The sequence below is a fragment of the Cervus elaphus genome, chromosome 33, assembly GCF_910594005.1.
Source record: "Cervus elaphus chromosome 33, mCerEla1.1, whole genome shotgun sequence".
Classification (NCBI taxonomy): Eukaryota; Metazoa; Chordata; class Mammalia; order Artiodactyla; family Cervidae; genus Cervus; species Cervus elaphus.
The window spans coordinates 25,262,871-25,289,485 of record NC_057847.1 but is presented as its reverse complement, the minus strand read 5'-3'; the positions used below and the strand labels follow the sequence as shown (position 1 = coordinate 25,289,485).

Genomic DNA, 26,615 nt, shown 5'->3' with positions numbered 1-26,615 from the left:
GGATTTACATGTGTTCCCCATCCCGATCCCCACTCCCGCCTCCCTCCCCTGTCCTTTTATTAACTCAAAGAAAACCAAACTGAGCAAATGCTCAAGTGAGACTGTAGCTTTTAAAGGTACAAAAAAGCCCAACAGTTCCTTGAATTTGGAATGATACATTGAAAAGGCCCTGAAATGGTACAATAATAATTTAAGAACTTTATGAGAGTTCAAGTGGCAACCTTTAGGAACTTTTCTCATGGGGAAGATTTGGTCTTTCTCAATTTGAGTCTTAAAGTAGCTTGTGCTAGCTATGCTCAATTAGAACAACATGTTTTAGACAACATGACAATTAGAATAATAATCTTTTAATGATGGCTCCTGGAATTTCTTAACTCCATAAATTTCCTCAATTGTTCAGAACCAGATCCACTCTGATTCTGTTGGAACAAGAAGATGGTAGCCTATCCCTGGTAATAACATAAATATTAGATTATCAGATTGATATTTTAAGTTTACATGACACCAATTAATTGAGAAAATTTAATATCTCCTTGCTTTTAAAAACTCAATTAATTTAAAAGGAAATCTCATTCAAGGAAACTAATTTTGGGACAAAACTTGATGGTGGTATTTAAAGACTCTTAAAACTATTTGTACCAGTTGACCCAAAATTTCCATCCCAGTAAAACCTTTATGCACTAAGATATTTCTTACGGTATTATCTTTAATACTATAGTTTAAATTCAGCCTACAAGCCAAAAGCAGAGAAATGACTAAACTATAGTATAACCATAAAGAACACCACTGGCTTCCCACAACTCATAAGTGCCTAGGTTTTACTTACAAGAGTCCTGAAAATGTAAACAGAGCTTTAGATAAAAATACTTGTTTTAGACATTATTGTTTATCCAAAAGATAAATGAATTTGGGGAATGATAGGATTATAGGTGATTTTTGTTCTCTTCCCCAAAGGGCTATATTTCTTTTTTTTTTTTAATATTTAGAAGAATCAAGGACTTTAAAAGTCATTACATTTTTAATAAAATAGAAAAATGCTCATTATTAATATTAAATCAGGCTACAAAAATTATATGTGTAACAACTCAATTTGGAAAAACCGTTAAGAAAGTAGATCTTCAGAAGATAATACTTCAACTTTTTAACATGAGTTATTTCTAGGTAGAAACTGACTTACAGAAAAAATTGGAAAATAAAAGTATAAATGTTGAATAAACCACCCATATCCTACTACATACATGTGTGTATATGTATCTATAATGTTTAATATATACATACATACAAATATATACATTCCCTCATATACATCTAGTATTATTTACTTAACACGGCTTGCATCTTTATGTTAGCGTTGTGTGCACATTTTTCCCAAGTTATTTTTTGCAATCCTTGTCTGTATGTTCCATATTTTCACCAACTATAATTACATTTATAGTCAGAAAAATAATTTAACTCAATCAAACTTGAACACTTCTCTCCTCCTGCTTTTAGTTTTTACTAAAAGCATCCATTTACCTGTTTCTCTTACATATTCCAATCTATAAAATGTTTTCTGATAATCCATACTTACTCTCTTCCGTAATACTTTGGTCTATTTTCTACCTATTGGGAAAGAGAAGAAAGATATTTATGAAATGGAAATGTTCAGAATACAACTCAACATTTTGAACATGTGACAAACTAAAGCATATATTAAGAGAAAGAATTAGAATAAGAATAGAAAAATCAGAGCTTGGAGTTCCAATTCTATCAGCAGATTGACTGTTTCATTTGGACTGCTCACTTCATCTCCCAGATCTTTTTCTTATCTATAAAACACTGTGCTTGTAAAAAGAGTCAGACTAAATTATCTTTCATTTCTAGGATTTTATTAATCTGAAAAAAAAATTTACATCACTTTATTCAAAAAGTAAAATAAAACATCCAAAACCTTAGTGCCATGGTTGTGTCAGAACAGACTGGCTTTCTCTCCCGTCCGCTCCCTTCCTGTTACACCATATTCCCCATTCTGTTACCATCTCCATATAATCTTGCCCCTTTGTTTGCCCATTCAGTCCTTCCTTTATCACAGTCTACCTCTCCAAGAGCTTTTCCTGGTCTGTGTGCTCATTGTACCTAAAGAAAGGTCCAATAGAATAGATTCTAAGGAATGTCCCTGGGGTAGACTTAGAATATTAGACCTGTTCATTCAAGACACCTTTATTTAGTGGCATATAAGTGGTAGGAATCATCATAACTGTCATATGACAAAACCAGTTGTTACTCTTGAGATTTACATTCTGATGATGAGAGACACACAATAAGGAGGTTTGAAGAAACAAAACGAACAAGAAAATAGGAAGCAGTAATAAGTGCTATAATGAAAAGAATGAGTAACAGAAAAGGGAGGACTAATGAGGTATTTAGGTTGGGCGATCAGGAAAGACTTCTCTGAGATGACATTTAAACTGGGTCTTGACAGAAATGGAATAAGGGGATAGCTTATTGTAGCAGTCCATTGCAGACACCATGGACTACATTCACTGAGTTCATGCTAGGTGTTATAATTACATTCTGAATCATTTAATGCTCACAATGAGATGAATTATTCTACTTCATCCTCATAAGATAGTATTATCATTCTCATTACACTGCTGAAGAAACCTGAGAATCAGCATGGTTAGAGAACTTGTTCAAGGTTACTTGGTAGAACCCAAGGTGAAACTGGGATTCTTACTCTGAAATAGCAAGAAGGGCCCAAACCCTTTGTCTATTTGACACTGACTCATCTAAATTAGTTAAATATGGCAGTTTCCCAAAGCATCTCAGTCTGTCCTTTTGGTGACTATTTCCCTTCACCTCCACACACAGCCTGACCACCAAGTTCAGATTACCTAAAGGTAATCATCAAGGTCTGGTACTGTTTTCAGCAAGCTTGAGATATTTATTCATATTTGAGAAATAAATTTTGCAGTTCAATGAAATGTATGATTATAGCATATGCTGCTGGCTTACCTAGCTAGCCCAGATCACTGTCTTTGAGCTATTTTCGAATTCTCTACAATGTAGGTAACTGATACACACACACAAACACGTTTCCTGTGTGGCAGTGACTTCTTCCTTAGCCCTTCTCAGGAGAAAAACAGGCTTTGTCTTTAAGTGCAATTCATCTCAACATTCCTTGAATCTCGATAAATATATGCAATTTTGACTTTTCCTTTAAACTGATTATTAACATTTGCCTGGTTTCTTCATATGAGAAAATACATTTTAAACACATGTTCATCTTCATTTCTGTAGGAGAGACACAATGTTACCTTTCACTGAAAATTGTATTTATATAACACTTCACCCTTTAGGAATCTTCTGTTGTCTATTGAAGTTGTAGTCAAGTCATTTATATTCTCAAAAGTAAATTCCACCTGATTTGGTCTTGTTGCATAACTTCTCTGCTCATAAAACTCAGTGTGCTAAAAATATGCCAGCTGGTCTCCACAGCTACAGAGGAAGAGTAGGGCCACAAAACTATTTTTGTTTAAAAGCAAACCTTTGCTTTTGAGAGAAAATTTTAATCTTTAGGTCTTAAATAACTAATTTAAGCTTCTACAGTACTGTATGATGAAATGTTATCCAGAACAACTGTGCAGTGTTTATTCAAACTAAAAATGTATAAACCCCTGGTCCTGACTGTAGAGGAACACTTGCACATGTATACATGAGGATATGTATAAGAACGCTCACCGAAGCACTGATCACAGTCATTTTTAAAATGGAAATAAATATACACCAACAGAGGAATAACTAAACTGCTTTACAGTATAAATGATATGCATGGTTTGAAGGAATAATGTAGCTCTAAAGGAACTAACACGAAGAGGTCATCAAGACAAACTACTGAATACAAACATAAGCTCTAAGAGTAATACAGTATGATACCATTTAGGAAAATCACCTGTGCATGCAATAATATATATCTACAGCATAGAGATCTGGAAAAATATATACCAAATGATACCTCGAGAAAGCTGAGAGATAATTAAACTGGGAGGACCTTGGGAAAGGCAAAATGGGACTTTAGGACTGCCTGTAAAATAATCTTTTAACAAAGAATATCACCATAAAAAAATAGAAATCAAGAATAACTTTTGTACAAACTAACAGTGGAGTCTCAGACACATTAGAATGGTCCCCCAAGATTCTGAGGACAGCATGGCCTTTCCCTCAAATTGTGATATCTCTGTAGGTGGCTAAAGATAAATTACCTTATCAGGCATATGTGACTGAGGTAAAAACAGAGGAAAGGTCTTGAATACACTCTACTCATTAATGAAAATCTGGGCCAAGCACAAGTAGCAGTGAAGACCGAGGAACTGCTGGCCCCAGGTGGTGCGGCAGTCAGTGGCATCGAAACGGAGCAGGACTCTGTTTTCAGCAAACTTGCCATATTTACTGCAGGGCCCTCCCAGGTACAACAGCCTCTCCTTGTCCCCTATTTCTTGTATGTAAAAAAACGTTTTAGTCTCTGAGCCCTTTCCTGAGTTCCAAAGAGGAAGCTCAAGTAGTTACTAATTAGGGAAGAATCATGCAGCGTCTCAAGTAGTACAAACAAAAGAAAAGCAGTCGAGAAACAACAGCTCAGCAATGAACGCACCCAAGATCCCCCTCAAGGGAGACACACAACCACCTGACATGTATGTTTAAGTTACTCTGCAGGAATAAGACCCGGATCAGGCAGAGGACGGTGACTCTGTGCTGACCACAAGCATGTAGATTCTAGACTGGCTGGAACCAGAGAGTTAGTGATAGGATTCTGAAACACCACCCCATGACCTCACCATCAACCAGTGAGAACAAAGTCATTTCCCCTGCAGCCCTCAGCCCAATGTTGCCTTAAAAAAACCTTCCATGAAAGCCATTGAAGAGTTCAGTTCTTTTCATCAGGAGCTGCCCACTCTCTGCTTAGCCCGGCAATAGGTGGTGTACTTTCCTTCACCAAACCCAGTGTCAGTAAATTGACTTAGCTATGTGGCAAGTGTGGAGGCAAGTTTGGTTCAGTAACAGGGTTACAACCCAAGATAAATAGTGATTACTTATTTGATAGTCCTGCATTGGTCTACAATATGCCTCCACTGATTGCCTAAGCAACCATCTTCATAAGACAATTAATTTTGGCTTTATATTGCTGTATTTTCCTTACCCAAAGGTCTTGAATTAAAAGAAATTAGGTAAGCATTGTTGATTAACACAGTACTGATAGAAGAAACAGTAAGTTCAAAACAATATTCACACACCAATTTACATCTTCTCTGCATTTTTATAATGGAACTGTCAAATAAAACTTAAACACAAACTAATTCTTTTTTTCTCTTACTTAGGTAGTGAAGGGGATCAGATCATGCCACTTTAACGTAAGGATTATTTTGAGCTGAAGGCAATTAAGAAAGAGCAAACACAGGAAGAGACATCTGCCCTCTCCATTTCTGTCTAAAACTAGGGCGTAGATTTAACTTCCCTTTGTAAAGGCATCCCCTTCTCCCAAAACAGGAGCAGAAGAACCTAACTTCAGAGACAACAATGATCACCCAAGATGACTTGAATCTGCATAATTAACCCTTACTAAGTAGCCCTTACTTACCGTACAGTTCCTAATCACCTTCCCACAACTTCCCACCTGTCTCGGAAGCCCAGACTTCTGTTTTCTTTGTCTTTTTTGCACATTTGAATATTCCTTGTTAAAATGGCGTATAAGCCCCTGGGTGTAACGCCTCTTGGGGTTTTCATTTACCTGCTTTGAGCCCCTCCTCACCAAAGTACATATGAAATAAATCTTTTCTGTTAATCTCTCTTTTGTTAAGTTTAATTTGTAGGCCCAGACACTGAATTTAAGAGGACAGAGATTTTTCCTCCCTTACATGTTCAGGGGATGTCTAAGGTATCATTATTTAAGTAGTGACTTGGGATAGTCTTTTCAAACTCACAGACACTATAGCATTACCCTGATAATCAAATTAAAGGATTAGTCAGTAATATAACCACCTTATAATCAATTTGAAATGGATTCAAATGAAATCATACAAATGATTATAAATAATCCTAAAACTAGTTTATTTGCAAATAGATCAAACTGGGAATTTAAATGTTACATGCAATAATAAAAATGTTTGTGTGTATATAAACATTTGTATGCTTATTTCTAAGTTTCTGAAGTTCATAATAATAGTCAAGGACCTTTTTTCAGACAAAAACTGGTTGAAGTCAATGTGGTTAAGACGTGACTTTAAATTATCACTTGTGCTGAATTATATGCTTTGCTTTCTCTAATTTTCTATATTTAGTAGGTAACTTTTTTATGATAGCATATAATGGGTAGATAAAATGAGAAATGAGGAGAACAAAAAATTCCAAACTAAAAATAAAAGGTGCTCATAAAAGATTCTGTAGCTTGGTCTGCATAAATATAGAAAGAAAACTTTAAGTTAATCTACCATTATTGAATATAACATAAAGTGCATAATATAAGAATTTGGTAGCTAAACAGATGCCATTCTACAATATTTTAAATGTTAATGGAATCCATCAAATTAACATTTATTGTAGAACTTTGTAAGTAATGACCTACTCTTTTCATACATAAAACATTTTAATCAAATTCATCAAACCATACTCTTCCAAATAAAGGTCTTAATTCTTATATTTTCCACAAAAACAAAAAGAACTTGTTAAAAAAAAAAAAGAACTTGTTTCATATATAAGTATTTTGCTCTCCAAAGAATAATTGCAAACAGCAGAAATTAAAAAATATATATATATATAAAATAATTGTTAATCCTCTCCCCTCCTCTCCCACAATATTATAGACTCATGTTTTGGATTACTTCTTTAATGAAACCCTATTCATGGCCATAGTTCAAAATAGTAGTTCTAAAAAAATGTTTTTTCTAATTTAAATTCAATTGTAAAGAATATATAATTCTGAAGACAAAACCACTAGAATAATGAACTAAAACAAAACACTTCCAAAATGTTCAATGCTGTTCCTTCCTAACAGTGGTACTGACCTAGTCAGACATCATGTCAGATATCAATACTTCCCTTTTGTTTATATTTGAACAACAGTACATAGAGGCAGTCACTTTAAACTTAGTCTGGAATTCTATAGGATGCTTCCTGAAAGGGTATAAATACATGAAACGTTAAGGAATATGACCTTGGCCAAATATTATTAATTTTTCAGGCAGCAACCTAGAGGATATATATAAAGCCTATATACAAAAATAAAAATGCTTTCAACTGTCAAAATTTTATTTTGTACTGTTTTTCAAAATGGCTCAGTTATCTGGAGGCATGAAAGAGGGAAGAGGGAGGAAAAAAACTGCATTTGGGGTTTGCTTCCTACAATGGTAGATTTTGAATTAAAGACTTATAAGTCAGTAAATATTCAAATAGAGCTTTGGATCTATTTTTATTTCCTATGTTAAAGTGGAGAGGAGGAGGACAGAGAATGAGGAGAGGATTAAAGGGGACGAAGAGGAAAGGGAGGAGGAGGAGGAGAAAGAGGAAAAGACTAGGAAGAGGAGGAGGAGCTAATTTAAAACAGCTCAAAGACAACGAAAGACCAAAATCAGATACTCTGTAAGGATGTGCAGCATGCAGACAACAGCTTTCCAGTGGAGAACACGTTTTCCACTACATTTTCAAAATGACTGTTTCTTCTCATGCATTTTACACCACACAAAAAAATCAACATGGACAATATTATCGTTGTTTCATCGGTAAGCTGTGTCCAACTCTTTTGCCATGCCTCGGACTGTAGCTCACCAGGCTCCTCTGTCCAAGGGATTTCCCAGGCAAGAATACTAGAGTGGGTTGCCACTTGCTTCTCCAGGGGATCTTTTTGACCCAGGGATCAAACCCATGTCTCCTGCACTGGCAGGTGAACTCTTTACTACTATGCAGGGAAGCCAATAATGTGGATAACAGACTTCAACAAACCCAAAAAATAAAAACCACAAGAAAAAGCAGTGCCAGCCCAGTGAAGGAGTGGGTACCTGTCAAAGAACTACATATCAACAAATGACATGTAGGGAAAAGGTGGCAAAAAAACAAGATCAAGAAGTGTTGTGGAACTTAAAAAGGCTGTCTAACTTTTTATCCTCCATTAACGGTAAAATCCAAATAGGAAAAGGAGTGTACGTCAAGGTGGTATATTGTCACCCTGCTTCTTTAACTTCTAGGCAGAGTACATCATGAGAAATGCTGGGCTAGAGGAAGCACAAGCTGGAATCAAGATTGCTGGGAGAAATATCAATAATCTCAGATATGCAGATGACACCACCTTGTGGCAGAAAGTGAAGAAGAACTAAAGAGCCTCTTGATGAAAGTGAAAGAGGAGAATGAAAAAGCTGGCTTAAAGCTCAACATTCAGAAAACTAAGATCACGGCATCTGGTCCCATCACTTCATGACAAATAGATGGGGAAACAGTGGATGACTTTATTTTTGGGGGCTCTAAAATCACTGCAGATGGTGATTGCAGCCATAAAATTAAAAGACGCTTGCTCCTTGGAAGCAAAGTTATGACCAACCTAGACAGCATATTAAAAAGCAGAGCAGAGGCCTAACTTTCTCCACAAAGGTACATCTAATCAAGACTATGGTTTTTCCAGTAGTCATGTATGGATGTGAGAGTTGGACTATAAAGAAAGCTGAGCACTGAAGAATTGATGCTTTTGAACTATGGTGTTGGAGAAGTCTTGAGAGTCCGTTGGACTGCAAGGAGATCCAACCAGTCCATCCTAAAGGCCATCAGTCCTGGGTGTTCATTGGAAGGACTGATGTTGAAGCTCAAACTCCAATACTTTGGCCACCTGATGCGAAGAGCTGACTCATTTGAAAAGACCCTGATGCTGGGAAAGATTGAGGGCGGGAGAAGGGGACGACAGAGGATGAGATGGTCCGACTCAATGGACATGGGTGTGGGTGGAATCCGGGAGTTGGGGATGGACAGGGAGGCCTGGCGCACTGAGGTTCATGGGGTCGCGAAGAGTCACACACGACTGAGCAACTGAACTGAACTGAACTGAATGGTAAAATAAACTTCTGGGTTCCTACCTTCCTCCTCAATTCCATAACACTTTTGATGGTACTGTAACTGAGCAAGGGCCTGTATGCCTACAGAGTAGAAAGCTAAACCCTGACAGTCGGTGTTTACAGTAAAGTTAGGGTGTATGTCAGGGCTCCTAGCAAGAGAATAGGAGACAAGCCTCAGATTCCCACTTGGTCTTTGAGTTAGCGTGTTTTTTAAATAGGGGAAAGTGGTTAGGATTAATTATGGTCTTCTGATGTTTCTTAATCACAGTTTCAGGAGTCAAGATGTCTCAGGTTTATGATTCTCTGATTGGTGGTCCATGGCTCAGGGGTCTGTTAGCTCATCTTGCCTTGGATAAACAACCTAGTTTGTACATTAATGATGATATTTATAATAGCAATTTCAGGACATTAATGATTTTATCAACAACAGTAATTTCAGTTATCTGATTCTGGTTGATCCATGTTCAGTTAGCACAGGTCAGGGTGGGTGGTACTCAATCGCAATATTTAGATCAAAATTTGAAGTATTAAGAACACAGGATGCTTTCCATTGCATTTTATACTTTATCTAAGAAAACACTAACCTTCAGCATGTCAAGCAGGATAGCTCTCTATGTGCTGCTGGATTTTACAAATTCAATAAAGAATATTTATATTTTTTAAAGCTCTGCAATTACTATACAGGGACTTGCTGAAAGCCAGGTATTCAGCTTCTTGATATTAGTTATTTTTTATTAGTAGACTATATTAGGAAGGTGAATAGGTAAATTTAAAAAAATAAACTTCTTTTCCCACTATGTTCCCACCTTAGATTAGTTACTAGAAGTAACTCCTAGTAGTAAGGCCAAAGAGGTGGAAACTATCAATCTGTTTATGTTACCAGTTCAACAGTAAAGGCATTTTTCTGGAATTGTAGATGTGATCCCTTTTTAAATATACTTCTACATCAAGGCATCATTAATTTTTTTACATCAAAGCATAAAGATGACATTAAAATAAGGTGAAAGCAGGTTTTTGAATGGATAGGTTGATTTAATAGTTCGTTTAATAACTCAATACTACTACTGAACATTCAAAAAATGCTTTCCAGATCCAGCACATAAGTGTTAAATAAGGGATCATCACAACACCCAAGAGACATATGAGCATGAGAATCTTAATTTTTATAGAGTCAACAGTTAAGCTATAGGCTGTGTCAGCACAGAGGTAATCAGAACTGAAGAGTATGATTTCAATTCAACTGCTTTCCTCCTACTCCTGTACCAAACTCATACTCTCACCTAGCAAAGCATGTCCTCTGAAACAGAATAAATGTTAAATTTCTGCTGCTCTGTACCTCCCATTCATTTATTTAACAAGTCTTTATTAAGCACCTATACTTATGTGTCAAGCAATGTCAAGGCACCTGAGAAATACTAATGAACAAAATAGAGTAATCTGTCTACTCTCATGGAGCTTATATTCAAGAAAGAGAGCAATAAACATAATAGGTAATGAAATTATACAATATGTTACAGAATGAGAAGAGTTATGGAAACAAAGATAGGTGAGGACTGGAAATGCTGGGGGTGATAAAGTATAATTTTAAATACAGTGGTCAGGATGGGCCTCACTGAGATGAGGAGAATTGAAGGATATGAAAAAATCAGCCATGTGGACACCAGAGAAACCTTCTAGTAGGAGCCTAAGAGAAGCATACCTGGAGCATTTGAGGAATACCATGAAGGCTGGTGTGGCCAAAGCAGGACAGGAGAGAAAATGAGGGACAGAGAAACAGCAGATGAGCCCAGCAAAACAAAGCAGATGTGGTGATGATACAGGGCCGTATAAGTCATGGTAAGACCTGGCTTTTACTCTGGAACAGGAAACCAATGTACAGTTCAGAGAAGAAGAGTGACATGATCTGACTGAAGTTTCAAAAAGAACATCCTATGATGAGAATTCAGACCAGGAGGGGAAATATCAATTAAGAACCATTTCTGTTACACAATAACAGGGTAGAATAATTTAGTATGACAAATTGACTTCAATATATAGAAGTCTATTTCTTGCTAACATAGGCAGACCTCAGAGAGATTGTGGGTTCGGTTCCAGAACACCACAATAATGCAAATATTGCAATGAAGTGAGTCTCACAAATTATTTGGTTTCCCAGTGCATGTAAGTTAACATTTACATGCTACTATGTAATAGCATTACAACTAAAAAATAATATATCTTCATTTTAAAATATTCTATTGCTAAAAAATGTTAACCATCACCTGAGCCTTCAGTGAGTCATAATCTGGTGCAAGGTCTTACCCAATGTTGATGGCTGCTGACTGATAAGAGTGGTGGCTGCTGAAGGTTGGGAAGCTGTGGCCATTTGGCCATTTCTTAAATATGACAACAGTGATGTCTGCCTCACTCATGGACTCTTCTTTTCATTAACAATTTCTCGGCAGCATGCAATGCTATTTGGTAGCAATTTACCCAGAGTAAAACTTTTCAAAGTCGGAGCCAATCCTCTCAAATTCTGCTTTATCAACCAAGTTTATGAAATATTCTAAAACCTTTCTTGTCATTTCGACAATCTTCACAGCACATTCCCCAGCACCTGACTCCACCTCAAGAAATCCCTTTCTTTGCTCATCCATAAGTAACTCCTCATCTATTGAAGTTTTACACGAGATTGCAGCAATTCAGTCACATCTTCAGGCTTCACTTCTAATCCTAGTTCTCTTGATATTTCTACCACATCTGCAGTGACTCCCTCCACTGAAGTCAAGAACCCCTCAAAGGCATCCATGAGGATTGAAATCAACTTCTTTCAAACTCCTGTTAATGTTGGTATTTTGACCTCTTCCTGTGAATCATGAATTTTCTTCATGGCATCTAAAAAAAGGTGATTCCATTCCAGAAAGTTTTCACTGGCTTTGCTCAGATCCATCTACAGAAATAAAACACATTTCTTAAATAATAAAGACCTAGAAGTCAAAATTACTCCTGATCCACACTGCAGGATGATGCTGCGTTGAAAGTGGAAGTATTAGTTGCTCAGTTGTGTCCCACTCTTTGCGAACCCATGGACTGTAGCCCAGTGCCAAGCTCCTCTGTCCATGGGATTCTCCAGGCAAGAACATTGGAGTGGGTTGCCATTTCCTTCTCCAGGGGGTCTTCCCAACCCAGGGATCAAACTCATATCTCCTACCTTGCAGGCAGACTCTTTACCACCTGAGCTACCAGGGAAGCCCTGCAGGCATGAGAAAAAACATTAATCTCATATATCTCCATCAGAGCCCTGGGGTGATCAGGTGCATTGCCAATGAACAGCAATATTTTGAAAGGAATAGCTTTTTCTGAGCAGTAGGTCTCAACAGTGGGCTTAAAATAGTAAACTATGTTGTAAACAGATGAGCTGTCATCCAGGTTTTTTTGTTCCATTTACAGAGCACATGCAGAGTAGACTTAGCATAACTCTTAAGGGCCCTAGGATTTTCAGAACGGTAAATGAGCTCTGGCTTCAACTCAAAAGTGACCATCTGCACTAGAGACCCTAACAACAAGACCCCTAACCCTGTCCTCTGAAGCCAAGCATTGACTTTTCCTCTAGAGCCATGAAAGACCTAGATGACTATTCTTCCCATGTAAAGATATGAATTCAATTTTATTCACACTGAAAGTCTGTTGTTTTGTATAACGACCTTTGTTAATTATCTTAGCAAGATCTTCTGGATACTTGCTGTCGCTTGTATGTCAGCACTTGCTGCTTCATCTTGCACTTTGATGTTACAAGATGGCTTCTTTCCTTAAACCTCAGGATCCAATCTCTGCTAGCTTCAGACTTTTCTTCTGCGGCTTCCTCACCTCTCTGTCTTCACAGAAATGAAGAGAGTTAGGACCTTGCTCTGGATCAGGCTTTGGCTTAAGGGAATGTGGTGGTTGGTTTGATCTTATATCCAAACCATGGAAACTCTCTCCACATCAGCTATTAACTATTTCACTTTCTTATCATTTGTGTGTTCACTGGAGTGGCACTTTTCAGGAACTTTTCCTTTGCATTCACAACCTGGCTAAAGAGGCCTAGCTTTTTGGTCTATCTCAGCTTTCAACCAGCCTTCCCTACTAAGCTTAATCATGCATTGCTTCTGATTCAAAGTGAGAGACGTGCAATTCTTTCTTTCACATAAACACTTAAGAAGCTATTGCAAGGATTATCAATTGGCCTAATTTCAATATTGTTGTGTCTCAGGGAATAGGGAGGCTTAAGGAGAAGGAGAGAGATGGGGGGAATGGCCAGTCAGTGGAGCAGTCAGAAAACCCACATTTATTAAGTCCGCCATCGTATGTGGAGGTGGTTAATGGTGCCCCAAAACAATTACAATAGTTAACACTGATCACAGATCACCAGAACAAAATGTCAACAATGCAAAGTTTGAAATATTGTGGGAATTCTCAAAATGTGACACAGAGACACAAAGTGGGCAAATGCTGATGGAAAAATGGCTCTGCCAGACTTGTGTGAAACGCAGGGTTACCACAAACCTTCAGTTTGTTAATGTTGTACCTGCAAAGCACAACAAAACTAAGTATGAAAGTGAAAGTCGCTCAGCTGTGTCCGACTCTTTGTGATCCCATGGACTATACAGTCCATGGAATTCTCCAGGCCAGAATACTGGAGTGGGTAGCCATTCCCTTCTCCAGGGGATCATCCCAACTCAGGGATTGAACCCAGGTCTCCCGCATTGTAGGCGGATTACCAGCTGAGCCACAAGGGAAGCCTGAGAATATTGGGGTGGGCAGCCTATCCCTTCTCCAGCGGATCTTCCCGACCCAGGGATCGAACTGGGGTGTCCTGCATTGCAGGTGGATTCTTTACCAACTGAGCTATCAGGGAAGCAAAAACTAAGTGTGCCTGTATATAATTTCTAGGTAAGTATTCAGGTCAAGAACACAACTGTCCTACACCCAGATATCTTCCATCTTGTAGCTCCACCATCTCCTTGTCAAGAGTTCCTAATTTTTATCTGAATCCAAGCAGAAGATAAAAATAATTCAGAAGGACTTAGGTGGAAAGTTTTAATGGACTCGACATTAAGCTTCACTTCTATTCCACAAGAGAAAATTGTCACATGGACGTGACTATTGGAAAAAAAAAAAAAGCTGGTGAAATTTAGAGTAACCTTATTTCCAAAGAAAGAATGGATTTGGGTGGGAATCTAGCAGTTTCCAAAGTACATACCTAAATGGTAGCTATGGCGATAGTAAGAAGTGATAGAATTCTAGACGTGTTCTGGACTTACTCTGAAGACAGACCCAATAGGACTTCCTGATGGATTATTTTTTTCTCTCTCATCTCCCCACAATTAAAGAGCAATCAAGGATGATGCATGGTTTGGATTGGTTCAACTGTAAGTAAGGAAATGCCCGTAACTGAGATGTGGAAGGCTCTGGTAAAGCAGGTTTGGAAAGGAGGATAAAGGTCAGTTCTCCTCTGGATGTGTTATATTTGGGATGCCCACTAGATAACTGGAGGAGGAGGTAGAGCAGATACTGGGTATATAGTCTGGAATTTGGGGAGAGTGAACTGGACTGGAAATACAGTCAAGACAATGTGATTATTCTATTCACATATAACTTTTTATTCAATGTTTTAATGTCTAATGATAAATCACTGCTTGATTCAATTACTAGTGAAAATCATTACCATTCTTTCTACATTTTTAGCTACTAGTCTACTGGAAAGAACAATCTTCTCCCCTTTGTTTTCCTCTTTGTATTGGGGAAGGTTTTTCTTTTTTTTAAGTAACATTACAGACTTACAAATTCTCTTTTCATTCAATGTGTTGTGATTACTATCATTCTTTCTGGTGTCAAACTGTCCCAAATTTTGCTTGTAGGATCTCTTCAAGTGGGATCCTATGTGTTTTTGACACATCCTCATCTACTTGCTTTCTAACATAAGATGTTCCCAGACCTCCCACCCCCTATATTCTAGAATCAGGAAATTTCTCTAAGGAACACTGACTCCTTTTAGTAGGAAATAGTACTTGGAAACTAAAATCTAAGCACTGGTTTTATTCTTTCCTACTGGGACATTTCTTCTAAGACCTTTCCATGAACTGAGATGGAAAATACATTTTAAAAAATCTACAAGGTCATATTGATACCTCCAATTCAAATTCAATTCCACAGTGTATTTGTCATTTTTGCCTCCTATTCCATATTTGTATCTCCTAAAACTTTGGTTCCCCAAAATCCAATATAATTACTCCTTTGCTCTATCCTACTTTACAACAAGATAACTGCAGAATTTCTGAACAAGTACCACTAACAACAACAAACCAACTAACTATAGTTAAAACATCTTTTCACAGGTTTCAGATCTTAGAATATTTCCTTCTACATCTGTACAGCCAAAACAATATGTTTAAAAGCTACTTAATTTGGGGTGATTTTTTGTTGTTCAGTAGTGTCTGACTCTGCAACCCCATGGACTGTAGCATGCCAGGCTTCCCTGTCCTTCACTATCTCCTGGAACTTGCTCAAACTCATATCCATTCCATCAGTGATGCCATCCAACCATCTCATCCTCTGTCATCCTACTCTCCTCCTGCCTTCAATCTGTTCCAGCATCAGGGTCTTTTCCAATGAGCTGACTCTTCACATCAGCTGGCCAAAGTACTGGAGCTTCAGTTTCAGTATCAGTCCTACTAATGAATATTCAGGACTGATTTCCTTTAGGATTGACTGGTTTGATCTTCTTGCATTCCAAGGGACTCTCAAGAGTCTTCTTCAACACCACTGTTGGAAGGCATCAATTCTTTGGCAGTCAGCCTTCCTTATAGTCCAACTCTCACATCCATACATGACTACTGGAAAAACCATAGCTTTGACTATATAGACCTTTGTCAGCAAAGGGGTGATAACGTTATGAATTTGTTATGTTCACTTGTTTCTCTTTGTATTCAATTTTAGAGTTTTTTTTAAATCCTTTTTATTTAATTTGGTTATTTAAATATGTGAGACACTCGCACAGTTCAGAAGTAACACACCCTCAGAGAAGTCTCACTTCCACCCTTATCCCATCTACACTGCTCCTCACCCACGCTTTATAGAAACTATTTCACTAGTATCTGGGTTAACCTTCCTGTGTTTCTCTTTTGCAAAAGTAAGATTTATTTCTCTGTTATTTTCCCTTCTTTATTACTAAATAGGGACCAAAATTACTACATATAAATTCTGTATAAGGAAATAATCCATATCTGCTCATAGAATTCTTTCTTATTCTTTTTAGTATTGTAATTTATTCAATCAGTTGCCTAGGAACATTTAGATTTTTTTTCCCAACATTCTGCCATTACAAATAATCCTACAGTGAAAAACTTTTGAGCATACGCTATTTCATATTTGTACAGGCAACTCATCAGAGTAAATCAGAGTAGAATTTGGACTGCTAGGTCAAATGATAAATGTAGATGTTAGATATTACAAAACTATCATATAAAGTTGTAGCATTTCACATTCCCATAAGCAATATATGAGTGCCTATTTCCTCACAGGTTTACCAACTAAGAGTATATTTAAGCTGCTGAACTTTTGCCAATCTGAAAAGTGAAAATTTTCACTGTATATTTTAATTTGCATTTTCTTATTAATGAAGTTGAAGATCTTCTCATATATTATCTTGTCATATATATATATATCTTTTGGTGAACAGTCCATGACTTTTGCTTTTGACCTCTGCTTTGTAAAATCATGATTTAAATCTTTAATCGATGGAAAAATTACTTCAATAATGTTACAATGATGCCTTCAAACTTTAAGAAGAATAAAACAATAAGAAATGGAAGAATGTATAAATTCACTGAAAAGAATACTAACACCACTTAAAATTATACTGTCTTAGTCTACCCTGTATTCCAAACAGTCTATTAAAAAGTGAGAAGAATGTTAAGAAAAATGCATTCAAGTTACAATTTTATGATGTTAAGTAGCATCAACGGTTAATCCCACAAACAACCACACCACTGAAGAAGGTCAAAGTCTGGGAAACAAATGATTGAGAGACATTTCGTAATGGTTTCATTACACCCACCTCATTAGTACAGGTAATTCTCCGAGGATGAGGGGCTTCTTGTTGCAGTTGATATACTGGGAAGTTAGAAAATAAAAGATGTCAGTTTCCCTTATGCAGAACATCTGAATACATTAGGAATCAAAACCTGCCTGCTTTTTAACTTTCATAAGAAAACTGTGGTACAGTCCTATTTGCTATTAAATTAAATTTTGTTATGAAAAAAGTAAAGAATGTAAGCCAAAGTATATTTAGTGAAAGCCCAGAAGCAAACACAAATAAAAAAATTATAAGCCACAGAAGTGTTATAACAACTCAATACTGGATATTTGGCTCTGCTCTCCATAATCTGGTCATTTATTTTCCTCAATTTTTATGGATATATTACATAAAGAATGTCTCTGTTATAAACAAATAGTTGTGTATTTTAACAGCACATTATTAAGTGTCAAAACTTGAAACTAAAATTAGGATTTATAGGCTAGATGCAACACATACACTGTTTTTCCCCATTTATCTTATGAACATTTATCTTCAAAGATAATCTCTCCTAGAAACAAAGTTTCTGAGTCAAAGTTACCACCACTTACTCAACTATGGTAAATGCAGCAAGAGAGAATTCAAACACCAAATAGCTGCCAGAGGATAATTTTTTGGACATCTGAAAATGGACTGGTGAAAAATTTTATCAATACCATGTCCTTCTAAGGGCTTCCCAGGTGGCTCAACGGTAAAGAATCTGCCTGCCAATGCAGGAGCTGCAGGTTCAATCCGTGGGTCAGGAGAAGGAAATGGCAACCCACTCCAGTGTTCTTGCCAGGATAATCCCATGGATAGAGGAACCTGACCAGCTCTAGTCCATGGGGTTACAATGAGTCAGACACGATTGAGCACACACACACATGTCCTTCTAAGCCTCACTTCAGGCTTCTTGACTTGACACAAAGAAAAAATCAAAAGAATGTATGGTTATCAGAGAACGTGTGTTTATGTAGGTCTACGTTTATCTCTTGGAGAAAATCTGTTTTCTATTTCTACACATATAATCAACATATAACTGAATTTAATAGTGTATTTAAATACGTAGACATTTGGTCAATGTAATATCTGGGACAGTATCTGGGATTGTCAAATAATACAAGGCTCACATTTCAAGTGGACTTATTATATAGACTCTGCCTCTGATAATATTCATATATAGTGCAGAAACATATATAAACATATACAGTTAGACTATGTATACGTGTGTATATGAAAGTGAAAGCCGCTCAGTCATTGCTGACTCTTTGCAACCCCATGGATTATATACAGTCCATGGGATTCTCCAGGCCAGAATACTGGAGTGCCTTTCCCTTCTCCAGGGGATCTTTCCAACCCAGGTCTCCTGCATCGCATGTAGATTCTTCACCATCAGAGCCACCAGAGAAGCCTGTGTGTGTACACGTACAGTAAGCATACTCAGAACATACACAGACACACATCACTGTCTGTACTGCTATGTAAGGCAACAAAGTACTGAAATTGCAAATCTCAACTCCTGAACTAGACCAGCTGGAATCTGAATGCTGGTGCTCCGCCACTAACACTGCATACTGAGCATCGGTTTTCGTCATTTGAAAATGGGGATAACAATAGTTTCTACTTTACAGATTACTGAAAGGATTAAATACTATATGTGAAAGACTTAAAACAGTCCCCAGAATATGATAAACAATAAAGATTAGCTATTTTTATATATAGGTGACTGATACTAATACAGAAAATTCTTTAGAACAAATATTTGATTATCACAATGCATCTTCAGGTCATCACCAAAACATAACAATATGGTAATACTACGATTTAAAAGTGCTAAGAAGATGGAGCTTTTCTGTTTAAGAATCAAAAAATAAACAAAACACTTCCTCACTTAATAATGTTTGACATCTACTGATAGAAATGTATTCCTTTGCCTTATCCTCCTTGTTGCAAAAATCCCTGAGACAAAATAAATTAAAATAGTTTAGATAACCATATTTTACGGTGAAAGTTGGTTTTTCAAAAATACTCCCGTGAATATGTTTTTTATGGATTAAAGAGATGATCTGAAGGGAGTAATTCTGAGATGGGAAGGGAAGAGAGAAAGCAGTGACAATAAATTTGTGTGGCCCACTTGGCGAGAGCACACGTGCATCACCAGCATGTGCATGTTGCATCGCTTCAATAGTGTCTAACTTTGCAGCCCTATGGACCACAGGCTCCTCTGTCAATGGGATTTTCCAGGCAAGAATACTGGGGTGGGGTGCCATGCCCTCCTCCAGGGGATCTTCCCAACCCAGGGATGGAACCTGCATCTCCTGGGTTTCCCACAATGGCAGGCAGGTTCTTTACCACTAGAGACACCTGTGAAGCCCAGAGATAACTGTAAATCTCCATCCTCCCAAGAGGACCAAAACATGATTTGCAAAAAGGTCCATTCTTCAGGTCCATTTATCCCTAGTTGTAACTAAGATGTGAAAATGCAGTTCACGTTTCTGTTTTGAGCAGTAGTTTTCCTTTGTCAAGACAGTGTTTTAGAAAGTAGGGTCACCTATGGAAACTCAATTATGAGAACTGAGTAGTGCCCAAGGAGGACATTACAAGTTATTAGAGAAAGTGAAGTGTTGACTTTGAGTACAAGCACAAAAATATTGTAGCATCTGGTTATCATCAGTGATGCATCTACCTTTTCAGTAAGCAAATATTAAGATAAGCCAGTATGAAAGAGTGATAACCTCATAAGAATTTTACTCTTTGCTTCCATCAGAGTTTCAAAGGGTATAGTTATGTTTGATTGAGAAGAGCAATTTTTAGACAAGCAACCCCCCTACTGGCTTGGTACCAAGGGTTAGTCTAGTTCTATGACTCAGTTTTAATAAAAATACATATAAAGGGAGGGTCTTTGAATATTGGGTATTGTATAACTAAATATAACATATGAATTCAGGGAATGTTCATCAAAAGGATCATCAAAAATCATAAACTGTAATTAATAAAGAATAATTAATTCAGGCCCTTCTAAATTTAGAGGGTTTTTTTTTTTTGTAATTTAAGCTGAAACTCAGCTGAAACTTAAATTGCACAATCATCTAATAATTCACCAAAAATTAATAGCTAAATTCAAGATGAGAAGATGTATGATTAAAGTACTCAACATTTTTCAATCACCTCAAAAGTGTTAATGTTTATGTACTTCTTATGGAAATTCTTAGTACCTAGAGACAATACATTGTGAATTACGTTCAAAGTCCACAAGCTGCCATCTTGAGGTCAAAACTGGCTTACATGTGTTTTTTTTAGCATCTGTTTTTCAAATTAAAATTTGTTTTTAACATGTAAAAATTAAGAGATTTAGCAACAAAAATAAAAGCAAAAGAGAATTCCAGCTCCTCTTGAAACTGTTCGGACCCTGGTTGATTTCAAGTAAGACATACTGAAAAGCAACAAAACTGCATTTGTTTTAAGAGTTCTCAACTTGGACATCTTGCTAACTCCTCCTTAATTATTGATTTGAACTTGTAAGGTATTAGAATTATGTTCTCACAAGCGCAACTGAACCAAAATCAGAATGCACAAAAGAGACACAGGTTAAATGTTTCTTATAGAATCACAGTGAAAATAAGTTTCTTATAGCATCACATTGTGAAAAGCTGCTCAGACCCCACCAAGCTAAAGACAGAAGAAAAATCCTTAACATGATGCAACTTTTGGCATGAGAATGTAACTGTTCCCTTCAGTTTTATAGATGTAGTACAGAATAGACGTGAACAACCAAAACATTCTGAATAGCTTTCATTCTGCTTGTATCTCCTTATGTGGACAGACATACATGATTTTTTTAAAGTCTCAATCCATTTAGATTTTACCACACCATTTTGAGAATTAATTATAAAAATGTAAGTCACAATGCAGAGAAGGTAACATATGCATTATGGTTTTTCAGTCCCAAAGATGATCAAACAGAATTTGTTACTTATCAACTCTGAACAAGGAATACATAGGAATTAAACAAAATGTCACGGCTCTATTATTGAGGGTACTGGGCAGGGCCTTTTACCCCAGTAACTTAAAACTTCAGTCACTCATGATGAAATAAGGGTGTCACAGACTCGTTAGTTCTAAAAAAAACTTTTTCTATTAAAATGCACAGACTCTAGGACATGTGAACTTCTTACAGTATTATTATTAAATACCTTACTGGGGATTATTTACTGTTACCTGGACATAAAACTGTAAAAGTGACTATGAGTGGCAAAGGCAAAACAAACAAAAAGAAAACAAAAGAATTCAACACACATCTCAATTTTTTCTAGAATCAGAATTTTGACAAACACATTTAACAATCTAAACAATCATCATACCAATTACTTCAACGTGAGAATGTAATTTTTACATGTTTCTCATTAGTTAAAATGTGCACATATACAAATTCTTAGACAACATCATGATTTCATAAAGTAATTTCACATGACTCATTTAAAATATGGGATGGGCTTTTCAGCTTGGCTTTAACAGTTTAATCATAAAATTTCCTTGATTTGGAAGTTTTTGCATTTGATGGTCAGAAAATAGAGTCTATTCTAATAATTTCCTCCTTGTTCTACTATTAAAATGATGAGGGGTGGCAGTGTTCTTCAGGCTTGAAGTCACTAAAAGAAACTATTAAAACAGTATTATCACCAAAATAAAAGAGGGAATATGCCATTTTTAAGACAAATGGTTGCTACTCTAAGACATATGAAGATACAGAAAATACAAATTGCATATACCACATTAAGCCACATTTCAGGGGGAAATTGCATATACCACATTATAGGGGGAAAAATCGCCACCATGATTAAATAACAGTCTGAGGTTTTACAAATGCTCTTACATTAAAATGCACAAGGCACAAGTCAGAGCAAAGGGAATAAAGATAAATTGAAAACCAGAAAATGCAGAGAAAAATTTTAAATAGGCCTCCCGCCAATGAGATTATATGACAAAATCTTTGAGAGGTAAAGAACATTAGTCATTTTTATACATTCTTTGAACTATACTCCCCAGAAACAAAAAGAAAGCAGCAGCAGTGGGGGAAAATACATCTATGGAATATTTTTAGAGACTGTTCATTTTTGCTTACTATAATTAGCCCAAAGTGGAAACCTATTAAACAATATATTGTTCTGTGAACACAAGAATCTGAATTACTGCTCTTTCAGTCAGCAAATTTCAACAACTTACAAATATCAAAATACAGAATAACTCAATATTTACAAAGATGCTAATAATCTATATTTAAAGTTTTTTAGGTTGCTATTCGACTCTAGACAGCATACAGAAGTTTACAGTACTGGTTCTACAACAGTGCATTCATGGATTTTTTAAAAAACAACTATTGTATTAACCTTATTTCCATTTTTTAAAAATCTGAAATAGATTTTCTTTGATGCAACAATATTCTCTAGGAAACAAGGAAGGGAAAATAAAGGACTAAGAACATAGACTCATCAGAAAAAAATTGTATTCTAATGCAAAGTTTCAAGAACAATATAGAATTCAAATGTCTCTCTCATATTGGGGAAGGCAATTCCTTAAAAAAAAAAAATTTTTCTTTTGTCTCTTTTTATCCATTCTTTCCAGCAATTTAGCCTCTTGACTTATCATCATTTGTTTATTCCTTTTTGATATAAAGAATCAGGATCTGAGAAAAGATTCCTTGAATTCTCAGTTAGTTTCTCCTTGCATTAGTTTTACCAGCCATTGTCAACAAGTGGTCTCAAGTTCCATAATACGAAATCCCACGTGAACTCAGGGGGATGAGATGCATTCCTAACATGCAAACCATGTACAGGCTTCGTGGAAATGTTCTGTTTCCCCACAGTTTCTTTTCCTGTGCTGGTCACAAATCCTGTTGTAAATTAGTTTTTCAATAGTGGGCACAAAATTGAATCAATCTTCTATCTACTGAAGATTAGATTCTAAAATCTAAAAGTATCTTAAAATATTAAAAATATCTTAATATTTTTATGTTACTTATAAAGCACTATAACCCACCCAATTTAAAATTATTTGTACACTTACAGTAAGATTTCCAAACAGGAGGTCTATATTCATCTGTATCTGAAAGAAAAAACAAATTAACATTACTGAATATTTGTATTTTAAATGAGTTATTTTAACCATTAATTCATTTAATATATATTTGTTAAGGTCTATTATTTGTCCTAGGCATTGTGCAAGGCACTAAAGGGTATTCAAAGATTTTTAGTCTTGGTCCTCCCTTCCTCGGAATAAAATTTCACAGAGATGTTTGAAGAAAATTATTCTTATTTATTCAACTGCTTATCACTTGTGAATATCAAGCCTAACTTTTACTGTTTTATCATCACTGAGGTAGTAGTCAATAATGTCTCTGGGCTTAACTCTATGATCATTCCACTGAAAGATCCCTGAACTCATTGGAATTTTTCACTTTGGGAGGATGCCAGCGAAACTGGTTTTATTAACATTAGAAGAAAAGAACAGCAAAGTATGGACCTTAGTCCTCATACATCCTGGACAATCAAAACCAGGAAATGAGGAACACTTCAGTGGAGGTCAGTGTATTTAGGGAGCTACAAAGATCATGAGGTGAACATGTGCTCCCCAGGCCCATTCACCTCCCTCTGCTCGAATGTGGATTAGGAGAGTGTGAAGAGGCAGCGGAAAGTGATGCAAAGACAAGCACCTGAAGGAGAAAGGAGAGGGGACAGCGCAGCCTGGCATTCTCATCTGTAAAGCACAGCTGAGGAATAATCTTGCCAGCACAAAGTCATGCCTGCAAGGCCATGCAGCCAAACCAGCAGACAGCATTTTGGTGTCAGGAGGTGTGGCCAGACACATCACCTGGCTTTGCTGGAATCCAACATAAACCCATTGAGGAATCTGATCCTAAAAATCGTGGTCTTCAAGGAAACAAGGAAATTCACAGGAAGTCTACTGAAGGGTAAATCTTGCATATGTAGCTCATATTAAAATTATCACATGCTGAAAACATTCAGCCCCCAAATCCCAACCTTTAAAATGCAATCTTACACTTCATATTTGATGTGTTATCATAAACCACCACATGAATGCCTTGAATCAGAGGGCTACAGTAAGACTACCAATGATGGGCAAAAGGACATAAGAGGGAAATTCTACATCATGTAGAAATTACTTGGCACCAGGAGTTTTCATGTATGTTTTCTCAAAGAATGAATAAAAGATGACATGAATAAATGAATGAAGTAATGCAGCAAATAGAATTGACTCTCATTATTCACAGAAGTTACATCCTACAACATCACCATACACAATGAATTAACCAACACTGAACCACTGCTCCTGGGGAAACAAGTTAGGTTCCTGTGAACCTCTGGTCACAATATTTTCATCAATCAATATATAACTTTGCTTTCTGTGTATTTCTGTTTAAAGATACCTTAGTATATATTGTTGGTTCATAAACACTTAACTCACAGCCAAATAAACTGTAACTTATGCTTCAAAGAAGCTTATCTGACATGTATTATCTTCGTAAGACACATCACTGCGTTTTTGCACTTTGGAACACCAGACAGAATTTTGACACTAGGGGCCATTTTTAAAAATAAAATCACCAATAAAAAGCCACAAAGCTGCAAAAAACAAAACAAAACAAAAAAGTGGCATTAACTAGGTCCTGATAAGAACACTTGTTTACAGTATGAGAGCTTAAACGCAGAAGGCAGAGTTGCCTTGCTCAGCCTCAGCTGGGAATATACAGGTCAGGCAACTCAATTTGCCACTCTATAAATGTTGGCAAATTACCATGAAAGTGTCACAAGTATTTATTTTAAAAGGGTTACAAATAAATGTTAGCAAGTAAGCAAATTTGCAAATACAGAATCAAGAATAAGGAGGATTATCTGTATAGGAATGAGTAGTTATTTAGGAAAACTACCATCTCAGGTAAACTCACCTAGCAATGATATAACATTAGGATGAAATACAACCTTAGCACAGTAACATATAGATATATACATATTTACCTAGCTAGGGGGTGGGTGTGGGCATGTGGATGTGTATGTTTAGAAGGTTAATTGTACTGATGTTTGTCTTAAAAAATAAATTATAATTAATTGAATTATATTTTTCATACGAGGAAAAATTTGCCTCTAAGCATTCAAGTCACTTAATGATTTCATCGATGCCATATGGATCCTGTTAAATTGCTATTCAATCCTAAGCCAGTTCTGTGTTTAATAGGAGAGTGGATGTTCACTCTCCTGGCATTTGGCCTGAAATATTCATGTGTGTGTCTCAGCCTTCTTGCCAGCATCCAAACAGAATAAACTGCAGTGACGAGGCACCTCCCGACCCACCGGTGTAAGACAGCACATGTGGCCAGGAAGAAAAGAGAAGAGGCACTCAGCAAGGCTGAGACCCAGGGTAGTAAAGAATTTACCCTTGCGCCTAAGAAGAGGTCTAACTTTCGCCTTCAGCTCCTAGGAAGTAATTTTATTTGCCTGGGATCCTTGGGCTAGCCAGAGAGTAACAACGTGACTTAGGGTGGGGTTTTAGGCCACACAGTGTCAGTGAACTTGGAGACCAAGTTCCACCCTGTGGGTGGGCCATCAATCATAAAACCCTCATTAAAAACTCTGAACTCAAGGACTGAGAGGGTGTCCTTGGTTGGAAATCCTCCGTGTGTCTCATCACACATCAGTGCTGGAAGACAACGCATGCTGACTCCACAGAGGACAAGAGCCGCTTGCATTCAGTCCTTCTCCTGGGCCCTGACTTAGATGCTTCTTCCTTTGGTGGATTTTAACCTGTATCTTTTTCCTGTAATAAATCATGACTCTCAGTATAACAGCGTTTAGTGAGTCCTATGAGTTCTTCTGGAGAATTATCAAACCCAAGGGTGATTTGAGGGAACCACCTCCCACTTGCAATTGGAGTCAGAAGTGAGAGAGGCGTTTGGGACTGTGCCCTCTTACTTTGCAGTTGGCCCTAACTCCTTGCAAACCCTGGACAAGGTTGTGTCGATGAGCAGGCGACCCTGGAGAGCACTTCCACTTTGGAGATGGTGAGAGAAAAAGAGGCTAATATTCTGTCTCTGGGGGATTGTTTACCTGGTCTTAGATAGGATTTTTGGAGGGGAACATCAACCTTAGCTTGCTGTGTGACTTTAGGAAACTTACCACCTCTTTTTTCTTTATGCATAGAGTAATAATATCATCTAAAATGGGAATAGTAGTAACACAGGTTTGTTGGAGGATTAAATTAGGTATCATACATTAAGCATCTTGCACTCAGGAGAACTTTAGTAAATGAGAATCCTCTCCAGCCTTCACCAAAAGTGAAGTTAAAAACATGATGATGTTACCATATTTGCCTCAGGGCATTGTCAATGATTTCACCTATGCATTCTTATTATTTTGATCTTGCCTATACACCTACTATATTACAGAAGACATTATTCAAGA

At 36.8% G+C, this 26,615-nt stretch overlaps 1 protein-coding gene across 1 annotated transcript in view; it reads right to left on the bottom strand.

Moving 5' to 3' along the window:
* The window catches only part of CHN1 (chimerin 1), a 194,621-nt gene that overhangs the window by 126,381 nt on the left and 41,625 nt on the right, over nucleotides 1–26,615 (bottom strand). Inside the window, exons 3-5 of the mRNA XM_043894378.1 lie at nucleotides 23,206–23,244; nucleotides 17,146–17,201; nucleotides 1,571–1,602 (exon numbers count right to left, since the gene is read on the bottom strand). Of these exons, the coding sequence (XP_043750313.1) occupies nucleotides 1,571–1,602; nucleotides 17,146–17,201; nucleotides 23,206–23,244 (127 nt within the window). The remainder of the gene's footprint in view (nucleotides 1–1,570; nucleotides 1,603–17,145; nucleotides 17,202–23,205; nucleotides 23,245–26,615) is intronic.